Source organism: Coregonus lavaretus, assembly GCF_964263955.1.
Source record: "Coregonus lavaretus genome assembly, chromosome: 13".
Lineage (NCBI taxonomy): Eukaryota > Metazoa > Chordata > Actinopteri > Salmoniformes > Salmonidae > Coregonus > Coregonus lavaretus.
The window spans coordinates 1,946,330-1,967,380 of NC_140000.1; the positions used below are offsets into that span (position 1 = coordinate 1,946,330).

Sequence of the window (21,051 nt, forward strand, 5' to 3'; positions counted from 1 at the left end):
ACAGAATGTTTAAAAAAGGTATAATCTTCGTAAATGATATCATCGGTAGGACTGGTGGAGTTATGTCGCACATGCAGCTAACAAAAACATATGGAAATGTCTGCTCTACCCAAAATTACAACCAAATAATTGCAGCCTTACCGCAAAAGTGGAAGAGGAAAGTGGAAGGGGGAGAAAGTAAGGAACTTGTCTGTCGGCCTTGCATTAAAGAACATAATTGGTTAAGGAAAACTGTGATAAATAAAAAAGTATATCAGTTTCACTTAAGGACCAAAGGATTGACAGCCGTCCCATATAGATTGCAAAATAGTTGGGAAGAGATCTTTGACGTACCGATCCCATGGCATAGTGTTTATGAACTGACACGCAAAACGACACCGGCTTCAAAAAATTAGAATATTTCAATTTAAATTATTATATAAAATTATTGCTACCAATAGAATGTTATTTATATGGGGGATACAATCTTCCCAGCTCTGCAGATTTTGCTGTGAAGAGACAGAATCATTAGATCATTTGTTTTGGTTCTGTCCATTTGTAGCTTGTTTTTGGACACAGGTCCAGGAATGGCTAAAGGATTGCAATATTTACCTGGAACTAACCTTGCAGATAGCATTACTGGGTGATCTGAAAAGTCATAGTCAATCAATCAATAATATAATAATACTTTTAGCAATTTTTTTTATTTTTAATTCACAATCTGTAGAAACAATGAGAATAGAAAGGTTCAGAACTTTTGTAAAACATCACAGTACGGTTGAAATATATATGGCAAATAGAAATCCTATATGGATGGTGTTAAGAGATAGATGGGAGGTATTGAATAGAGTTGAAGGGTGGGACTAATAACAAATAACAACAAATAATAACAAAGATAGCTAATAATGTAAGCATACTGTGTCCATAATAAGTATATAGGTTGTATGTTGGGAGCTTTTGGGAAAGAGCACAGTTAGAAAGATATGGCATATAGAAGCAAACCGGATGGACATCATGAAAATGATCGGAGAGGTTGAGAGTAGAAGTAGTTCAGGAGCAAAAAAAAAAAAAAAAAATATATATATATATATTTATAATAGAATTATTGTAAAATTAACTCTGTCCATAAGGTGTAGATAGTAAGTATAGACCGGAAGTAGAGGCCTGGGCATTGTTGTTCACTAATTTACTCCAAGTAGGGAAAGGATGGTGGGGTTGAAAAGTAATAAAGGGGAGTATATATATAAAAAAAAAAAAAAAAAAAACATGGGGGATTGGAAGTGATGCAGACAATTACATTGATAGAAGATACAATCTATCTGCAATATTAAGCTGATCCATTCCCCCCCCCCCCAAAAAAAAATAAAATAATAATAAATATAAATAAATATAAATAATAATTAAAAATTAAATAATTTTAAAAAACAGTGTTAAAAAATTCACAATATATTGTATATTAGAGATTCTGCAAATAGCCACCCTTTGCCTTGATGACTGCTTTGCACACTCTTGGCATTCTCTCAACCAGCTTCATGAGGTAGTCACCTGGAATGCATTTCAATTAACAGGTGTGCCTTCTTAAAAGTTAATTTGTGGAATTTAATAATAATAAGAATAATAATAATAATAATATGCCATTTAGCAGACGCTTTTATCCAAAGCGACTTACAGTCATGCGTGCATACATTTTTGTGTATGGGTGGTCCCGGGTATCGAACCCACTACCTTGGCGTTACAAGCGCCGTGCTCTACCAGCTGAGCTACAGAGGACCACATAGATAATTTCTTTCCTTCTTAATGCGTTTGAGCCAATCAGTTTTGTTGTGACAAGGTAGGGGGGGTATACAGAAGATAGCCCTATTTGGCAAAAGAGCAAGTCCATATTATGGCAAGAACAGCTCAAATAAGCAAAGAGAAACGACAGTCCATCATTACTTTAAGACATGAAGGTCAGTCAATACGGAAAATGTCAAGAACTTTAAAATCAAATCAAATTTTATTTGTCACATACACGTGTTTACCAGATGTTATTGCGGGTGTAGCGAAATGCTTGTGCTTCTACCTCCGACAGTGCAGTAATATCTAACAAATAATATCTAACAATTTCACAACATATACCCAATACACACAAATCTAGTAAGGAATGGAATTTAAGAATATATACATATATGGACAAGCAATGACAGAGCGGCATGGACTAAGATACAGTAGAATATTATATAATAGAATGCAGTATATCCATATGAGATGAGTAGTGCAAGATATGTAAACATTATTAACGTGACTAGTGTTCCATTTCTTTAAGTGGCCAGTGATTTCAATAGGCAGCAGCAGTCTCTAATGTATTAGTGATGGCACTTTGAAAGTTTCTTCAAGTGCAATCGCAAAAACCATAAAGCGCTATGATGAAACTGGCTCTCATGAGGACCGCCACAGGAATGGAAGACCAAAGTTACCTCTGCTGCAGAGGATAAGTTCATTAGAGTTACCAGCCTCAGAAATTGCAGCCCAAATAAATGCTTCACAGAGTTCAAGTAACAGACACATCTCAACATCAACTGTTCAGAGGAGACTGCGTGAATCAGGCCTTCATGGTCGAATTGCTGCTAAGAAACCACTACTAAAGGTCACCAATAAGAAGAAGAGACCTGCTTGGACCAAGAATAGACCGGTGGAAATTTGTCCTTTGGTCTGGAGTCCAAATTGGAGATTTTTGGTTCCAACCGGCGTGTCTTTGTGAGACGTGGTGTGAGTGAATGGATGATCTCCGCATGTGTAGTTCCCACCGTAAAGCATGGAGGAGGAGGTGTTGGCCCCGTGTAGCTCAGTTGGTAGAGCATGGCGTTTGCAATGCCAGGGTTGTGGGTTCGATTCCCACGGGGGGCCAGTATGAAAAAATGTGTGCACTCACTAACTGTAAGTCGCTCTGGATAAGAGCATCTGCTAAATGACTAAAATGTAATGTAAATGTGTGAGGGTGCTTTGTTGGTGACACTGTCTGTGATATATTTAGAATTCAAGGCACACTTAACCAGCATGGCTACCATAGCATTCTGCAGCGATACGCCATCCCATCTGGTTTGGGCTTAGTGGGACTATCATTTGTTTTTCAACAGGACAATGACCCACCACACCTCCAGGCTGTGTAAGGGCTATTTTATCAAGAAGGAGAGTGATGGAGTGCTGCATCAGATGACCTGGCCTCCACAATCCCCCGACCTCAACCCAATTGAGATGGTTTGGAATGAGTCGGACGGCAGAGTGACGGAAAAGCTGCCAACAAGTGCTCAGCATATGTGGGAACTCCTTCAAGACTGTTGGAAAAGCATTCCAGGTGAAGCTGGTTGAGAGAATGCCAAGAGTGTGTGCAAAGCAGTCATCAAGGCAAAGGGTGGCTATTTTAAGAAACTCAAATATAAAATATATCTTGAAAACACTTTTTTGGTTACTACATGATGTGTTATTTCATAGTTTTGATGTCTTCACTATTATACAATGTAGAAAATAGTAAAAATAAAGAAAAACCCTTGAATGAGTAGGTGTGTCCAAACTTTTGACTGGTACTGTATAATATTGTAACCTAACACTTGTAATACCGCTAAATAGGCTAAGCTGTACTATCGAAGCACAAACACTGACATTTAGCTAAGGCCTAAATAATGTCTGGGCTATTTAATTAATGCACTATTTGTAAGTCGCTTTGGATAACAGCTTCCGCTAATGACTGGAATATACATGTAATAGCCCAGACATTATTTAAACTGATATCAAATATTCAGGGAAGGCATATGGTATAGCCTCTATATTTTGGGGTTTTTGGACAAGCTACCTCTATACATAAATTATTTCAGTTACTTCTTAATTTTAGTAGCCTAGAATGTAGTCTAGGCTACATTACAGTAGCCTATTGTTACGTCCCAAATGGTACCCTATTCCCTATATAGTGCCCTGGTCAAATGTAGTGCAGTAGATAGGGAATAGGGTGCCATTGGGACGTACCAACGGTAGCTTACCAGAGTTGTAACATATCAGTGACCTTCTCTGTTGATTTTCCTTTCCTTGCTGCCTCTTCTCTTCTGTCTCTTTCAGGCAGACAGTCTTTAATGTGCTACTGCTATTGTGTCTGAGCGATGTCTCCATTTGTCCCCCTCTGAAGTCACAGGACCCCCCTGTGTGGTGCCTTCCTAACTATTTACAAGGTGTGTCATTCACCCAATGTTTATCTTATAAATCCTTTAAAAGATCTAACATTAACTTTAAATGCTGCTACTTTCTGCATGCCTGGGTCACACCCATAAAATGGATGACCTCTGATTCCAACTAATAGGCCTAAGCTAAATATCAGTGTTTGTGCTTCGACAGGCTACTACAGTAGAGCTTAGCCTACTTACTGGTATTACAAGTGCTAGGTTACAATATTATATATTGACATCCTAATTATCCTATATAATTTGTATACAACATATACTTTAATAAGCATGTACCTACACTATATATACAAAAGTGTGTGGTCACCCCTTCGAATTAGTGGATTCGGCTATTTCAGTCACATCCGTTGCTGACAGGTGTATAAAATCGAGCACACAGCCATGTAATCTCCATAGACAAATATTGGCAGTAGAATGGCCCATACGGAAGAGCTCAGTGACGTTCAATGTGGCACCGTCATAGGATGCCACCTTTCCAACAAGTCAGTTCGTCAAATTTCTGCCCTGCTAGAGCTGCCCCGGTCAACTGTAAGTGCTGTTATTGTGAAGTGGAAACTTCTAGGAGCAACAACGGCTCAGCCGTGAATTGGTAGGCCACACAAGCTCACAGAACGGGACCGGCGAGTGCTGAAGCGTGTAAAAACTGTCTGTCCTCGGTTGCAACACTCACTACCAAGTTTCAAACTGCCTCTGGAAGCAACGTCAGCACAAGAACTGTTCGTCGGGAGCTTCATGAAATGGGTTTCTATGGCCGAGCAGCCGCACACAAGCCTAAGATCACCATGCGCAATGCCAAACGTCGGCTGGAGTGGTGTAAATGCCTTTTATGCTCACGTCGAGGCAAGCAACACTGAAGCATGCATGAAAGCACCAGCTGTTCCGGACGACTGTGTGATCCCGCTCGCCGTAGCCGATGTGAGCAAGACCTTTAAACAGGTCAACATTCACAAGGCCACAGGGCCAGACGGATTACCAGGACGTGTTCTCAGAGCATGCGCTTAACACTTTTTTTATTTTCTTAATAACTGCATTGTTGGTTAAGGGCTTGTAAGTACGTATTTTACTCTAAGGTCTACACCTGTTGTATTCAGCGCACGTGGCAAATAACATTTGATTTGATGTGTCTTCACTGACATTTTTAACCTCTCCCTGTAATACCTACATGTTTCAAGCATAACACCATAGTCCCTGTGCCCAAGACCCTAGACCCACTCCAATTCGCATACCGCCCCAACAGATCCACAGATAACGCAATCACAATCGCACCCCACACTGCCCTTTCCCACCTGGACAAAAGGAACACCTACGTGAGAATGCTGTTCATTGACTACAGCTCAGCGTTCAACACCATAGTGCCCACAAAGCTCATCACTAAGCTAAGGACCCTGGGACTAAACACCTCCCTCTGCAACTGGATCCTGGACTTCCTGACGGGCTGTCCCCAGGTGGTAAGGGTAGGCAACAACACATCTGCCACGCTGATCTTCAACACGGGGGCCCCTCAGGGGTGTGTGCTCAGTCCCCTCCTGTACTCCCTGTTCACCCACGACTGCGTGGCCAAGCACGACTCCAACACCATCATTAAGTTTGCTGACGACACAACAGTGGTAGGCCTGATCACCGACAACGATGAAACAGCCTATAGGGAGGAGGTCAGAGACCTGGCCATGTGGTGCCAGGACAACAACCTCTCCCTCAACGTGAGCAAGACAAAGGAGCTGATCATGGACTACAGGAAAAGGAGGGCTGAACACGCTCCCATTCACATTGAAAGGGCTGTAGTGGAGCGGGTCGAGAGTTTCAAGTTCCAAACTTTTATGGTCCAAACACACCAAGACAATCGTGAAGAGGGCATGACAACACCTTTTCCCTCTCAGGAAACTAAAAAGATTTGGCATGGGTCCCCAGCTGCACCATCAAGAGCATCCTGAACAGTTGCATCACCACCTGGTATGGTAACTGCTAGGCATCTGACCGTAAGGCTCTACAGAGGGTAGTGCGTACGGCCCAGTACATCACTGGGGCCAAGCTTCCTGCCATACAGGACCTATATACTAGGCTTTGTCAGAGGAAGGCCCAAAAAATTGTCAAAGACTCCAGTCACCCAAGTCATAGACTGTTCTCTCTGCTACCGCACGGCAAGCGGTACCGGAGCGCCAAGTCTAGGTCCAAAAGGCTCCTTAATAGCTTCTACCCCCAAGCCATAAGACTGCTGAACAATTAATCAAATGGCCACCCAGACTATTTACATTGACCAACCCCCCTTTGTTTTTACACTGCTGCTACTCGCTGTTTATTATCTATGCATAGTCACTTTACCCCTACCTACATGTACAAATTACCTCGACTAACCTGTACCCCCGCACATTGACTCGGTACCGTTACCCCCTGTATATAGCCTCGTTCTTGTTATTTTATTGTGTAACTTTAATTATTTTTTAACTTCAGTTTATTTAGTAAATATTTTCTTAACTCTATTTCTTGAACTGCATTGTTGGTTAAGGGCTTGTAAGTAAGCATTTTACGGTGAGGTCTACACCTGTTGTATTCGGCGCATGTGACAAATACAATTTGATTTGATTTGATTTGTAAAGCTCGCCACCATTGGTCTCTGGAGCAGTGGAAACGTGTTCTCTGGAGTGATGAATCACGCATCACCATCTGGCAGTCCCACGCACGAATCTGGGTTTGGAGGATGCCAGGAGAACGCTACCTGCCCCAATGCATAGTGCCAACTGTAAAGTTTGGTGGAGGAGGAATAATGGTCTGGGGCTGTTTTTCATGGTTTGGGCTAGGCCCCTTAGTTCCAGTGAAGGGAAATCTTAACGCTACAGCATACAATGACATTCTAGACAATTCTGTGCTTCTAACTTTGAGTCAACAGTTTGGGGAAGGCCCTTTCCTGTTTCAGCATGACAATGCCGCCGTGCACAAAGTGAGGTCCATACAGAAATGATTTGTCGAGATTGGTGTGGAAAAACTTGACTGGCCTGCACAGAGCCCTGACCTCAACCCCATCGAACACCTTTGCAATGAATTGGAAAGCCGACTGCGAGCCAGGTCTAATCGCCCAACATCAGTCCCCGACCTCACTAATGCTCGTTGCTGAATGGAAGCAAGTCCCCGCAGCAATGTTCCAACATCTAGTGGAAAGCCTTCCCAGAAGTGTGGAGGCTGTTATAGCAGCAAAGGGGGGACCAACTCCATATTAATGCCCGTGATTTTTTAATTAGATGTTCGACGAGCAGGTATCCACATACCATGCCTTCGGAAAGTATTCAGACCACTTGACTTTTCCACATTTTGTTACTTTACAGCCTTATTCTAAAATTGATTAAAAAAAAAAAAATCATCAGCAATCTACACAAAATACCCCATAATGACTAAGTGAAAACAGGTTTTTAGAAATGTTAGCACATTTATAAAAAATAAAAAACAGAAATATCTTATTTACATAAGTATTCAGACCCTTTGCTATGAGACTCGAAATTGAGCTCAGGTGCATCCTGTTTCCATTGATCATCCTTGAGATTTCTACAACTTGATTGGAGTCCACCTGTGGTAAATTCAATTGATTGGACATGATTTGGAAAGGCACACACCTGTCTATATAAGGTCCCACAGTTGACAGTACATGTCAGAGCAAAAACCAAGCCATGAGGCACAGATCTGGGGAAGGGTACCAATCGCTTTTTGCAGCATAGAAGATCCCCAAGAACACAGTGGCCTCCATCATTCTTAAATGGAAGAAGTTTGGAACCACCAAGACTCTTCCTAGAGCTGGCCGCCCGGCCAAACTGAGCAATCGGGGGAGAAGGGCCTTGGTCAGGGAGGTGAACCCGATGGTCACTCTGACAGAGCTCTAGAGTTCCTCTGTGGAGATGGGAGAACATTCCAGAAGGAAAATCAGACTCTCACACTGCAAGAGGAACGTGCCAACAAAGAGGAACGTGCCAACAAAGATTGAAGCGTGACTCAACTGTAGGGAATGTAACAAAGAAACTGCTAGGTACGACAAACACACGACATCAAGTGTTATTTCAAGAAAGGCCAGTACAACATCTGTGAGCTGCTTGTGCTGACAGTTCGAGTTGCCAGATTTCCATGTATTTATTCTGGTGGTTCTCTTCATCTGCTCTACTGGTTAGTTCAGAGCAGATACCATCCACCTGTGTGATTCTCTCTTCATCTGCTCTACTGGTTAGTTCAGAGCAGATACCATCCACCTGTGTGATTCTCTCTTCATCTGCTCTACTGGTTAGTTCAGAGCAGATACCATCCACCTGTGTGATTCTCTCTTCATCTGCTCTACTGGTTAGTTCAGAGCAGATACCATCCACCTGTATGATTCTCTCTTCATCTGCTCTAAAGGGAGGGAGGGAAAGAGAGGGAGGGAGGGAAAGAGAGAAGAAGACAGGGAGGGAGGGAGGAGAGAAGAAGACAGGGTGGGAGGGAGGGAGGGAGGGCAGAGACAGGGAGGGAGGGAGGGAGGGAGGGAGGGAGGGAGGGAGGGAGGGAGGGAGGGAGGGAGGGAGGGAGGGGAGAAGAAGACAGGGAGGGAGGGAGGGAGAGAGAGAAGAAGACAGGGAGGGAGGGAGGGAGGGGAGAGACAGGGAGGGAGGGAGGGAGGGAGGGAGGGAGGGAGGGAGGGAGGGAGGGAGGGAGGGAGGGAGGGAGGGAGGGAGGGGAGAGACAGGGAGGGAGGGAAGGAGGAGAGAAGAAGACAGGGAGGGAGGGAGGGAGGGAGGAGAGAAGAAGACATGGAGGGAGGGAGGGAGGGAGGGAGGAGAGAAGAAGACAGGGAGGGAGGGAGGAGAGAAGAAGACAAGGAGGGAAGCAGTGAGAGGAGAGACATAGGGAGGGAGGGAGGAGAGAAGAAGACAGGGAGGGAGGGAGGGAAGGAGGAGAGAAGAAGACCGGGAGGGAGGGAGGCAGCGAGAGGAGAGACAGGGAGGGAGGGAGGAGAGAAGAAGACAGGGAGGGAGGGAGGGAAGGAGGAGAGAAGAAGACCGGGAGGGAGGGAGGCAGCGAGAGGAGAGACAGGGAGGGAGGGAGGAGAGAAGAAGACAGGGAGGGAGGCAGCGAGGAGAGAGACAGGGAGGGAGGGTCTCTCCTCAGGAGAGGACAGGGCTGTGTCTCAAATGGCACTATGGGCCCTGGTCAAAAGTAATGCTCTACATAGGGAATAGGGTGCCATTTGGGATACAGCCTCCTTCTTCCACCACCATCGGTCTCCACTCAGGACTAGAGAGGTCCGGATAGGACAGGAGGAGCTATCTACCTGCTAGAACCGAGAGCAAGGTGTCAAGCCCTCCTCCCATTGTCAACAGGACCACATCAGAGGGAGAATAGCCCCTGTATCCCTCCTCCCATTGTCAACAGGACCAACCACATCAGAGGGAGAATAGCCTCTGTATCCCTCCTCCCCTCCATCCCTCCCTTCTTTCCTGACTTCCCACCTCTCATTCTCTTTCTCTGCTTGTATTGACTGGAAGGGCTACAGGCCTGTTTTATCCCCCCCCCCCTTCCTCTATGGCCTGCTGAATTGTCCCCTTGAGGTGTTTATAGGCTAGCTGACTGGATGTTGGATCAAAGGATCCTCTTTAAATAAATGTGGCCTATCTGCTGTGACCTTTTCAAAGAATAATAATAATAATAGTAATAATAATAATAATAATAATAATAATAATAATCTACAAGAGAAAAACAGTTGAGATAAGTGGTAGAATAAGCAGAGTCTCTCCCTCTCTGAGTGAAGGAATACATGAATGATCCTCTGGGCTCCCGAGTGGCGCAGTGGTCTAAGGCACTGCATCTCAGTGCTTGAGGCGTCACTACAGACCCCCCTGGTTCGATTCCAGGCTGTATCACAACCGGCCGTGATTGGGAGTCCCATAGGGCGGCGCACAATTGGCCCAGCATGTTTGGCCGGTGTAGGCCGTCATTGTAAATAAGAATTTGTTCTTAACTGACTTGCCTAGTTAAATAAAGGTAAAATAAAAAAATTAAATTAAATTGACAACAAGATGGGCTGAGTTGAAGAAGTAACATCAGATCGGCACGGCCTTGCTTGCTGTTTGGGGTTTTAGGCTGGGTTTCTGTATAGCACTTTGTGACATCTGCTGATGTAAAAAAGGGCTTTATAAATACATTTGATTGATTGCTTTTGAGGATCATCACACTGGAGTAAATGATAATCTCACAGATAATCATCTTGAGGACGTGAGCTGTGTGCTTATGGAAAAGTGACACATGACAGACAAGCGGTTTGATTAGAAAAGCTTGTTATTTCAACATCTTAGAAGAACATTAGAGACACCAAAACAGTAGTTCAGAAGCAGTAGAACAGATGCAAACCAAGACAGGCCCGCCCTCACATCACCTCACATCAGGCTTCAGTTGGGATTGTGCTGGGTGCAAATGAGCACACTTTTTTTAGTCTCTCTCAGATATGTACAGTATTTATATGGGACGCATCCCAAATGCCACCCTATTCCCTATGTAGTGCACTACTTTTGACCAGGGCCCAAAGTAGTGCACTATGTAGGGAATAGGGTGCCATTAGGGACGTAAACATGGAGTAGGGTGAAGTTGCCCCAGACGCTGATCTGAAGGCGTCCGCATGCTTCCCAGCCAAAACAGTTTGGCAGTGTTATATATACTGTATTATTTGTGATGTTTTTTGTTTGTTTTGGACTTCGGTGAGGTTCTTTTTCGGCTTTTCAGGCAAACAAAACATTTTCTGGAGTCAAGCCGAAGTTTGGAGCCAAAATCTACACCCCTTCGTCTGTGATTGGTCAGCAGTAGGGATTCTTCAATAGAGTACCACAGTATGAGTCATAATACCCATAAAACCTAGCGGTCAAACAGGAAAATGGTTCCAATTGTTTTTCCACCATTCATTTTTCCCATTGTTTTTTTTTTTAAACACTTAAAATAAGGGCTGTGTTTTGTGTAGGTTTACCCTGGCATGACGTTTTGATAACCGTGCAAATCTCTCTAGGACAAGTTTACTTTTATCAAGGTGATTTACCCCCCCAAAAAATTATGCTAATTAGGCTATCATAAAGAACTACAAATGCCATGATGATTTTTACATTTACATTTTAGTCATTTAGCAGACGCTCTTATCCAGAGCGACTTACAGTTAGTGAGTGCATACATTATTATTATATATATTTTTTCATACTGGCCCCCCCGTGGGAAACTGCCGAATCGAGGCAAAGGTAAGAATCTCTGGATTAACTATCTAATGTTAGCTAAATGTACTAATGAATAAAATGGAATATTCAGTGAACGGTCTTGCGCAAGTTTTAAATTGACACAATACCTGTTAGCAAAGGTGTCAGCTAGAGATGACGTGCAGGAGCTTGCAGGGATTTGTAGTCTTGCATGATGTCTACTTTGATGCAAATTAGCATTTTAGAATCTGAGAGTAAATAGTCACCTTGTCGGAGAGAGATTTACATGGTTATCAAAACATCCCGCCAGGGTTAGCCTACACGAAACACAGCCCTTATTTTAAGTGTTTCTAAAATCCCCTATGTCATGGTGGGAAAACGATTGGAACCATTTCCCTGTTTGACCGCTAGGTTTTCTGGGTATTATGACACCTCCACTGTGAGGCTCTATAAAGTCTTTGTTGTCATTCAATGTGAAACGACTCATTTTCATGCACATGTTTTCATTGAGAAATACTGCACCAAACATCTTAGACGTTAAATTGCAGTGGTGTAAAGTACTTTAGTAAAAACTATTTCAAGTACTGCTTAAGTCGTTTTGGGGGGTATTTGTACTTTACTTTACTATTTATATTTTTGACTACTTTTACTTCACTACATTCCTAAAAGAAAATAATATACTTTTTATTACATACATTTTCCCTGACACCAAAAACTACTCGTTACATTTTGAATGCTTAGCAGGACAGGAAAATGGTCATCCCAGGTCCTCCTACTGCCTCTGATCTGGCGAACTAACTAAACAGAAATGCGTCGTTTGTAAATGATGTCTGAGTGTTGGAGTGTGCCCCTGGCTATCCGTTAATTAAAACGACAAGAACATTGTGCCGTCTGGTTTGCTTAATATAAGGAATTTGAAATGATTTTGACTTTTACTTTTGATACTTAAGTATATTTTAGCAATTACATTTACTTTTGATTCTTAAGTATATTTCAAACCAAATATTTTTAGACTTTTACTCAAGTAGGATTTTACTGGGTGACATTCACTTTTACTTGAGTCATTTTCTATTATGATATCTTTACTTTTACTCAAGTATGACAATTGAGTACTTTTTCCACCACTGTAAAATTGCATGACTAACTAAGATCTCCTCGGCAAAAACGTAAAAATTAATGACAGATTTCTTGAGTTATCTTAGATTAATTCAGACTATTTTCAGGAAGTGTATACGGACTACGGCATCTCAAAATGGACAAACCGTATTATTGCCGCATTATTCTGTTTTTTCAAGCGAAGGTCTTTTAAGGGCGTATGCGAGGACGCTCGTTCGGTTCGGCTAGCCGACTTCGGCCAGGCCTTGCTGAAGCCTTTAGATACATTTTTCATTTCCCCCATTAACAGTTGAGGTTAGGATCTGGGGGGGAATCTGATCCTAGATCAGTGTCTAGGGGCAACTTCTACCTGGAGCTCTAGTAATAGTGATATTAATGTGTATATATTATAATATTATAATTATTATTATATTATTATAATATATATATATATATATTATGTGTAATATGCTCTAGTAATAGCAATAGTGTCCTGGGGATCAGGGACTGTGGTATGGGACACAGACCTGGGTTCAAATACTACTTTTAATCTTTCAAATATTTTGAGCGTTTGCTCTAGCCTGCCAAGAATGACAGACAGACAGGGTTTTTCCCGTTCTGGGACTATTTTATTGGTCCATTAAACCAGGCATGCTCAATCAAGCTCAGATAACGTATTTTTGTTTTATTATTCTGCATAGTATTTGAACCCAGGTCTGGTGAGAGATCAGTCAGGAGAAGAAAAGCGGATGAACTGATTATGAAAACAAGTCAGAATCCCATAGGTCCTATTCCCTCTATAGTGCCCTACTTTGGACCAGGGCCAATAGAGACACGATTGACAATAGACAAAGCAAACAGACACTTCTAATTTCTGCAGGCATTTCAGGCATACCTTTAAAAAAAAAGAAAAAAAGAAACTCTATCAACATCACAGCCAGATCATTAAAAGAAACATGTAATAACACATTACCATATATTGTGACCCTTGACCTTTTAAACACATAGTATAGCAACACGCTATAAAACAACCATCAAAAGTTACAGCAACATTAACCTCATTCCCAGGCTCAAGTGCTACTGAGAGAGCCAGCTGGTGGAAAAGATTACAGCAATATTCTCTATTTTTTCTCACTCTCTGTTAGTAGAGACTAGAGACGTTAGCCGGTACGTGCCATTTTGTTGCCATTGCATTTTCCCAACGGTTCCCTTTGTCTTTGTTTGTGAGTCCCAAATGCCACCATATATGGGCCCTGGTCAAAAGTAGTGCACTACACATGGTGCCATTTGGGACGCCCCCTTTGCGTCTCTCCCATCCCATCATGACAGTGCATAACAATAGACTCTCTCCAACCCAGCCGCAACAAGGGAGGGGGGTTTTCACAGGAAGTACATTCCTCTACTGGCTCGTTGGGAGCCCAATCTGTCTTTCCACCCATGTGTTCTACAGACACCAAGACAGCGTTTCAAATCGTACCCTATTCCCTATATAGTGCAGTGCTTTTGACCAGAGCCCTGATCAAAAGTAGTGCACTATATAGGGAAAAGGGTACCATTTGGGACACATACCATCTCTGGTTCAAAAGGGTTCAGTGCTTCAGAAAATAATAAGATAATAGCAGTGTAAAAGGTTAAATAGCCTTAGCCCTGACAGATGAGGACACTTTAACAGCTGTCTGTCTAACAGTGTACCAACAATATGAGCGTAAGTTACTAGTGATTTGGTGTGGAGGACGTAGGTTCTTATGAAGACTGGAGCAACTGTAAAACACCAGCCTACTACAGAAGTCAAAGTGATGGACAGAGCAGGAGGAGGAGGAGGAGGAGGAGGAGGAGGAGGAGGAGGAGGGGAACGCAGGGGGAAAGATGGCAGGCAGATGGAGAGACTGAAAAATAAGATGGGATCATCTCATCTTGTGCAAATCAGTGTTCGAGGGAAAAGATGAAAGGCACTTTTCAGTTACAACAAGTTTTCAACAATAAGAACAGGTATAATAAGGTATTCTCTGCTGGAAAATAGTATCTGTGTAAGGAGTGAAGATGAAGGTCACTGACAAACTAAATGAGTCATCAATAAATGCAACACAGGCAATACATCAGGAACAAACTAAACCAATCACACCAATAATCTAAACCAGTAATATGAGCTGCATTCAGATGCTATTTACCGTACATGTAATAAAACAGTGATCTCTTCTCTCCTATTTAAGGCAACAGTGATTCATTTGTTGTGAACGTCACCATCCATCATGTGACAATATGACAATACAAACCACACATACTGTCCGGACCAGTGTTTCCCAACCCTGGTCCTCCAGTACCCCCAACAGTACACATTTATATTGTAACCCTGGACAAACACACCTCATTCAACTCATTGAGGGCTTGATGATTAGTTGACAAGTTGAATCAGGGGTGCTTGTCCAGGGTTACAATAAACATTTGTACTGTTGGGGGTACTGGAGGACCAGGGTTGGGGAAAACTGGTCTGGACCGTTCCAAACAGTTAATGTTTCCTATTTCCAGCACACATGTAGAGAGAGAAATCCGGCCCTCTAGTGGGATCCACTGGTACTTCACCATGGGAATCTCTTGCAACGTTTATATAGTTTTCAAGTTTCTAGGACTTTTAGACAAGGTGCCATTTCTACACAACTGGCCTTGGAACAACCCAGTAAAAGGGGTCGGGAACCACATAAAAACAAGGTCTCCTCTCGTCTACAAAACACGAGTAATCTTTGGAATGATGCCTTTTTAAAAACAGAGTATAAAACCACCTAAATAAAGAAATACTTTATTTTCCCTTGTGTAGAAAAAAAAAAGCCTTGGTTTAATCGTGTGTCTCTCGGAGAGCTCAGTGGCTTGAACCCATAGAGGTTTGGACCCATAGAGGTTGGGGAGGCTAGAGATTACAGTCCATTTAACGGTCAGTCAGTCCAGTAAAGTTCTGGGTGGGCTTTCTGACACCAACATCCAGGGTCTCTACTCCCTTCATTCTGATCCAGCAAATCCACTGCTGGCGGATAAAAAAAAGGTATGTGTCCCAAAAAAAGGTCTGTGTCCCAAGTGGCAACCTATTCCCTATATAGTGCACTACTTTTGACCAGAACCCAATAGGCACTATATAGGAATTGGGTGCCAGCCATCAACCAAGCCTCGGGAGAACCTAATATACTACGATAATATTGCCTTCTGTATGTTTTCATGGCGACCCTCACTTCCCAGAAGTATCAGTGGGGTTGTATTCTGTCTCTCCTGAGGAAACCTGAGAGATCCTGCGTGTTGAGCCCCACAGCCGACGGGAGAACTGACCCGAGCGCACCTAGGAGAGAGAGAGAGAGAGAGAGAGAGAGAGAGAGAGAGAGAGAGAGAGAGAGAGAGAGAGAGAGAGCAACAGGTCTCTGAGCACTGACTGAGCATGTGTTGAAACTAGGGGAATGTAACTATCAGGGATGTTATTGAACTAAAGATCCTTGTTATCATCTAACATGAAATACATATGGGATAGAAAATTAGGTGCAATTGCTTTATGGAATAGGGTGCCATTTGGGATGCAGACGTTACCTCCTCTGGTTTCCCGGCCCCCACCACGATGAGCTTTCCATCCTCCAGGCCCACCAGGATGTGGCTGCTCTCTTTGGTCACCGACACACTCCTCACAGCCACCTTCAACGCCAGGGGAGACACAGCCAGCACCAGACTGACACACACACACACACACACACACACACACACACTCACTTATTAATGAATGTTATGGAAGGTGGTGTAGTCTAATTGAAGTGTATACTGATGATGGCCATACACACTGTGTTGCATGTCTCACCTGTGCAGGTGTCTGATGTGTAGGTTTCCCTGCTGGGTTCCCAGGATGATGTAATCAGGGACCAGGTAGAGAGCTGTCACCTGTTCCTCCAGGCTGACAGACGACAGCAGACAGCCGTTCACAGAGTAAACATGGAGGGAGTACTTCTCCTTTAATACAGGACAGAGAGAGAGAGAGAGAGAGAGAGAGAGAGAGAGAGAGAGAGAGAGAGAGAGAGAGAGAGAGAGAGAGAGAGAGACACACACAAAGAGAGGGAAGAGGGGATTATTGAGAGAGATCCAATTAAATGAAATATAAATACGGTTGAGTGTGTGTGTGTGCTTGTGTGCATGCAAATGAATGTGTGTGTGTGTTCCGTACCTTCCCAGCAGTGAGTCCCTCCAGGGCGGTCTGTGCCACGATGTGCCCCTCCATGCCCACCTGCAGCTCAGTGACCCGGGCAGGCAGGCAGCTCTCACCGGGTGGACGCAGGGTACGAAGGAACTGGCCACGACGTACACTGTGGATTATCAGAGTACCATCCTGAGAGAGAGAGAGGGGAGAGAGGGGGGGGGAGAGAGAGAGAGAGAGGGGGAAAGAGAGAGAGGGGGGCAAGAGAGAGAGAGGGGGAGGGGAGAGAGAGTAAGAAACCAAATGTGACAGTCTACACCCTGGATCATTTCACTCAAACTGGATTGAAGGGCTCTCTCAAATCACAGATTTCCCCTTTAACACACCATCTCTGACCCCTGACCTCTCACCTTTGACCCAGAGACAGCCATGTCCAGCTCGGTGCTGATTGCCACACAGGTGACCTCCTGGTCGTGTCCACAGAGGACCTGCACTGGACGAGGAGAGAGACCACTGGAGAACCCACCCTGGGAGAGGAGAGAGGGAGAGAGGGAGGGGGGAGAGAGAGAGATGAAACCTTTTTGACTCTCCATCAGAAGACCATTTTACAGAGAAAGTACAAATATGAAGATAATTACAAGATCATTTCTACGCTGCTTATTCTACTAGTGCTACTGATTTTCTAAGACTCGCGATTGTGGAAGAGGAAAGCCTTACCTGCTGCAGAACCTGCCACACGATACAGGATGTGTCCCTGGAACCAGAGATGAGGTAGATACCACAGAGGTCCAGAGCCAGACAAGTCACCACATCTACAGGACAGACATGATACTCATCACTATCAGACATGTTACCAGACATGTTACCCGTCCTCCCTCCCCCCATCCTCCCTCGATCCCCGTCCTCCCTCCCCCCATCCCTCCCCTCCCCGTCCATCCTCCCTCCCTCCCTCCCTCCCCATCCTCCCTCCCTCCCTCCCCATCCTCCCTCCCCCCATCCTCCCTCCCTCCCCATCCTCCCTCCCCGTCCTCCCTCCCTCCCATCCTCCCTCCCTCCCCATCCTCCCTCCCCCCATCCTCCCTCCCCGTCCTCCCTCCCTCCCATCCTCCCCCCTCCCTCCCTCCCTCCCTGTCCTCCCTCCCTGTCCTCCCTCCCTCCCCGTTCTCCCTCCCATCATTATCTTGTAGCTCACCGATGTGTCGGCAGATCTTGCCCACCAGTTTGCCCTTTCCCAGCTGGGTGACTCGGAGGCTGCAGTCCCAGTGTCCTCCGCTGAACAGCAGACGGCCATCGTTAGACACCACCAACACCTTTGTACTGAGCTCTACCCCTGGGAATAAGAGACCGCTCAGGAACCGCTGGGTTCTGCAGGAGGGAGGGAGGGATGGTAGGAAGAGAGGGAGAAAGGAAGAAATGTAAGAGGAAGGGGGGAGGAGAGAGTTAAGAGAGGAGGTGGGAGTTGAGTAAACCTAGTAATAATTTACAATAGCGGGCCTTTAACTGAAGGAAGAGAGGTTGTGATTAGTCCTTTAACATTTTCTAGCAGAAAGATGTTGTCAACCAATGAAAAGTAACTCAAATGTTTCCCATTCAGACTAATCCCAATAAGATACATGTTTATACGTCCACTGTAGTTCTAACGGTCCAGTCCCATAAAACACAAACAGACTTCTCCATCAATTCAAACTTCTGCTTTGAAGTCACATGAATAAAACCAAGCAGCTGAGCTGGGGACCAGATGGGCTGGCGACACACTACACAGCCTGAGTCCCAAATGGCACACTGTTCCCTATTTAGCCCACTCCTTTTGACCAGAGCCCATAAGATCCTGTAGGGCACTATATAGGGAATAGGGTGCCATTTGGGACGCTGTGTGGGGTTCCTCCTTATCCTTCTCTCTGTGTTTAGAGTGGGATTTGCATCTGTCATTTCTTTACAGGCATTCTGTAGGGCCACTAACTTACTTGGGATTGGCCACGGTGGGGTCCTTGGTGAAGGTAAAGTAGTTGGCGATGTTCTTATCGTAAGGCAGCCAGCTGTGGGTCCCAATCAGACCGTTAGAACTCACTGTCACCTACAGGGAAGGAAGGGAACAGTCAAAACAAGCCCCATAATGCACTAGGATTCAACAATTCTGGTAACTTTCCCAAAAATCCCCAGGTTTTCCAGAAGTCCTGGTAGCAGTATTCCCAGACTTCCAGTTTATTTCCTCCTCATTCCAGGAGTCTACCAACTGCGATTTCTGGTTAACCTTGGAAAGTTAGTGGAATTTTGCAATCCTATGCTGAACCTCTGTACCCTTTCAACCAAGCAGAAAGGTGAAATGCCTTTAGCACACCTTATTGTGTGTGAATGTGTTGTTTGATGTAGCTGTGTTGAGTGTATGAGAGGCTGGTGTCAGTGAGGTATCAGTGTGTCCCTTCTCTAGTGTATCTCTGTGTGTCTGATTGTGTTCTCACCAGTACGTCAGAGCCCTGGATGATAAAGGAGCGGTTCTGGTTCCTGGGAACCACTGCCTGGACCAGAGGCTGCCCATCACACACCACCTAGGTACACACACACACACACACACACACACACACACACACACACACACACACACACACAAAATCAACATTTGAATACTGAAGTGGTTATGGTCATTTTAAATGTAGGGGCAATGATATAGACTACTAGAGAAACTTTATGATTCTGATGAAATATAGGAGAAGGATTCCTCTACCTCCATAAAAGGGCGTAGTTTGTCGAGCTGTTCAAACAGGTTGGGGGGTAGAGTGTCCATGCGGGCCTGCCTCCTAGAGGCACTCTCTGATGACATACGAGGGGGGTGTGGCTCCTAACAAGAGGGAGAGAGAGACAGGGCACACTAAGTCAGTCACAATGTCCCACTGAGATACTAGCTACAGACAGCTAAGACAGCTAGAAACCCAGAGACCTAGCTACAGACAGCCAGAGAGCTAGCTACAAGACACCCAGAGAGCTAGCTACAAGACACCCAGAGAGCTAGCTACAGACACCCAGAGACCTAGCTACAGACAGCTACAGACAGCCAGAGAGCTAGCTACAAGACACCCAGAGAGCTAGCTACAGACACCCAGAGAGCTAGCTACAGACAGCTACAGACAGCCAGAGAGCTAGCTACAAGACACCCAGAGAGCTAGCTACAGACACCCAGAGAGCTAGCTACAGACACCCAGAGAGCTAGCTACAAGACACCCAGAGAGCTAGCTACAGACACCCAGAGACCTAGCTACAGACAGCTACAGACAGCCAGAGAGCTAGCTACAAGACACCCAGAGAGCTAGCTACAGACACCCAGAGAGCTAGCTACAGACAGCTACAGACAGCCAGAGAGCTAGCTACAGACACCCAGAGAGCTAGCTACAAGACACCCAGAGACCTAGCTACAGACAGCTACAGACAGCCAGAGAGCTAGCTACAGACACCCAGAGAGCTAGCTACAGACAGCCAGAGAGCTGGCTACAGACAATCAGAGAGCTAGCTACAGACAATCAGAGAGCTAGCTACATACACACAGAGAGCTAGCTACAGACACCCAGAGAGCTAGCTACAGACACACAGAGCGCTAGCTACAGACACCCAGAGAGCTAGCTACAGACACACAGAGAGCTAGCTACAGACACCCAGAGAGCTAGCTACAGTCAGTCAGGGAGCTACAGACAGCCAGATTCACAGACTGATAAACAGTGTTATTCAGTCAAACACAAACACACACACTGGCAGACAGCAGGAGTCATACATACTCTACTCTCCAGACTCAATACAACTATTCCCTCTGGCTTATGGAGGGAGACTATAAATTGAGGGAGTGTTTAACAAATCAAGCAGGACTGTAAATTCAAATGTGACAGGGGTCAGACCTTGACACACACACACACACACACACACACCTTGAGTAGTTGACAGGGCGTCTGTCCAAAGTTACTGATGATGCCCTCCAGGGCCTTGCGCTCCGTCTCATTGGCTATGGCGTCCAGATCCACCGCACCTACACAAAATAACAGAACAGAATCAAATAGAACACAACACAACAGAACGGAATAGAACAGAACGTAACAGAACAGAACAGAACAGAATAGAACCGAACGTAACAGAACGTAACAGAACAGAACGTAACAGAACGTAACAGAACAGAACGTAACAGAACAGAACGTAACAGAACAGAACGTAACAGAACGTAACAGAACAGAACGTAACAGAACGTAACAGAACAGAACAGAATGTAACAGAACAGAACGTAACAGAACGTAACAGAACAGAACGTAACAGAACGTAACAGAACAGAACAGAACGTAACAGAACGTAACAGAATAGAACAGAACGTAACAGAACGTAACAGAACAGAACGTAACAGAACGTAACAGAACAGAACAGAACGTAACAGAACAGAACGTAACAGAACAGAACATAA

General features: G+C 44.6%; 1 protein-coding gene across 1 annotated transcript in view; it reads right to left on the reverse strand.

Moving 5' to 3' along the window:
- Window positions 1-12,953: 12,953 nt before the first annotated feature.
- LOC311139715 (neurobeachin-like protein 2) overlaps window positions 12,954-21,051 on the reverse strand; it is a 99,663-nt gene continuing 91,565 nt past the window's right edge. The window contains exons 49-59 of the mRNA XM_084174637.1: window positions 20,531-20,628; window positions 19,342-19,455; window positions 19,079-19,165; window positions 18,584-18,693; window positions 17,812-17,984; window positions 17,337-17,431; window positions 17,030-17,146; window positions 16,650-16,811; window positions 16,290-16,438; window positions 16,028-16,163; window positions 12,954-15,785 (exon numbers count right to left, since the gene is read on the reverse strand). Of these exons, the coding sequence (XP_084030763.1) occupies window positions 15,678-15,785; window positions 16,028-16,163; window positions 16,290-16,438; window positions 16,650-16,811; window positions 17,030-17,146; window positions 17,337-17,431; window positions 17,812-17,984; window positions 18,584-18,693; window positions 19,079-19,165; window positions 19,342-19,455; window positions 20,531-20,628 (1,349 nt within the window). The 3' untranslated portion in view covers window positions 12,954-15,677. The remainder of the gene's footprint in view (window positions 15,786-16,027; window positions 16,164-16,289; window positions 16,439-16,649; window positions 16,812-17,029; window positions 17,147-17,336; window positions 17,432-17,811; window positions 17,985-18,583; window positions 18,694-19,078; window positions 19,166-19,341; window positions 19,456-20,530; window positions 20,629-21,051) is intronic.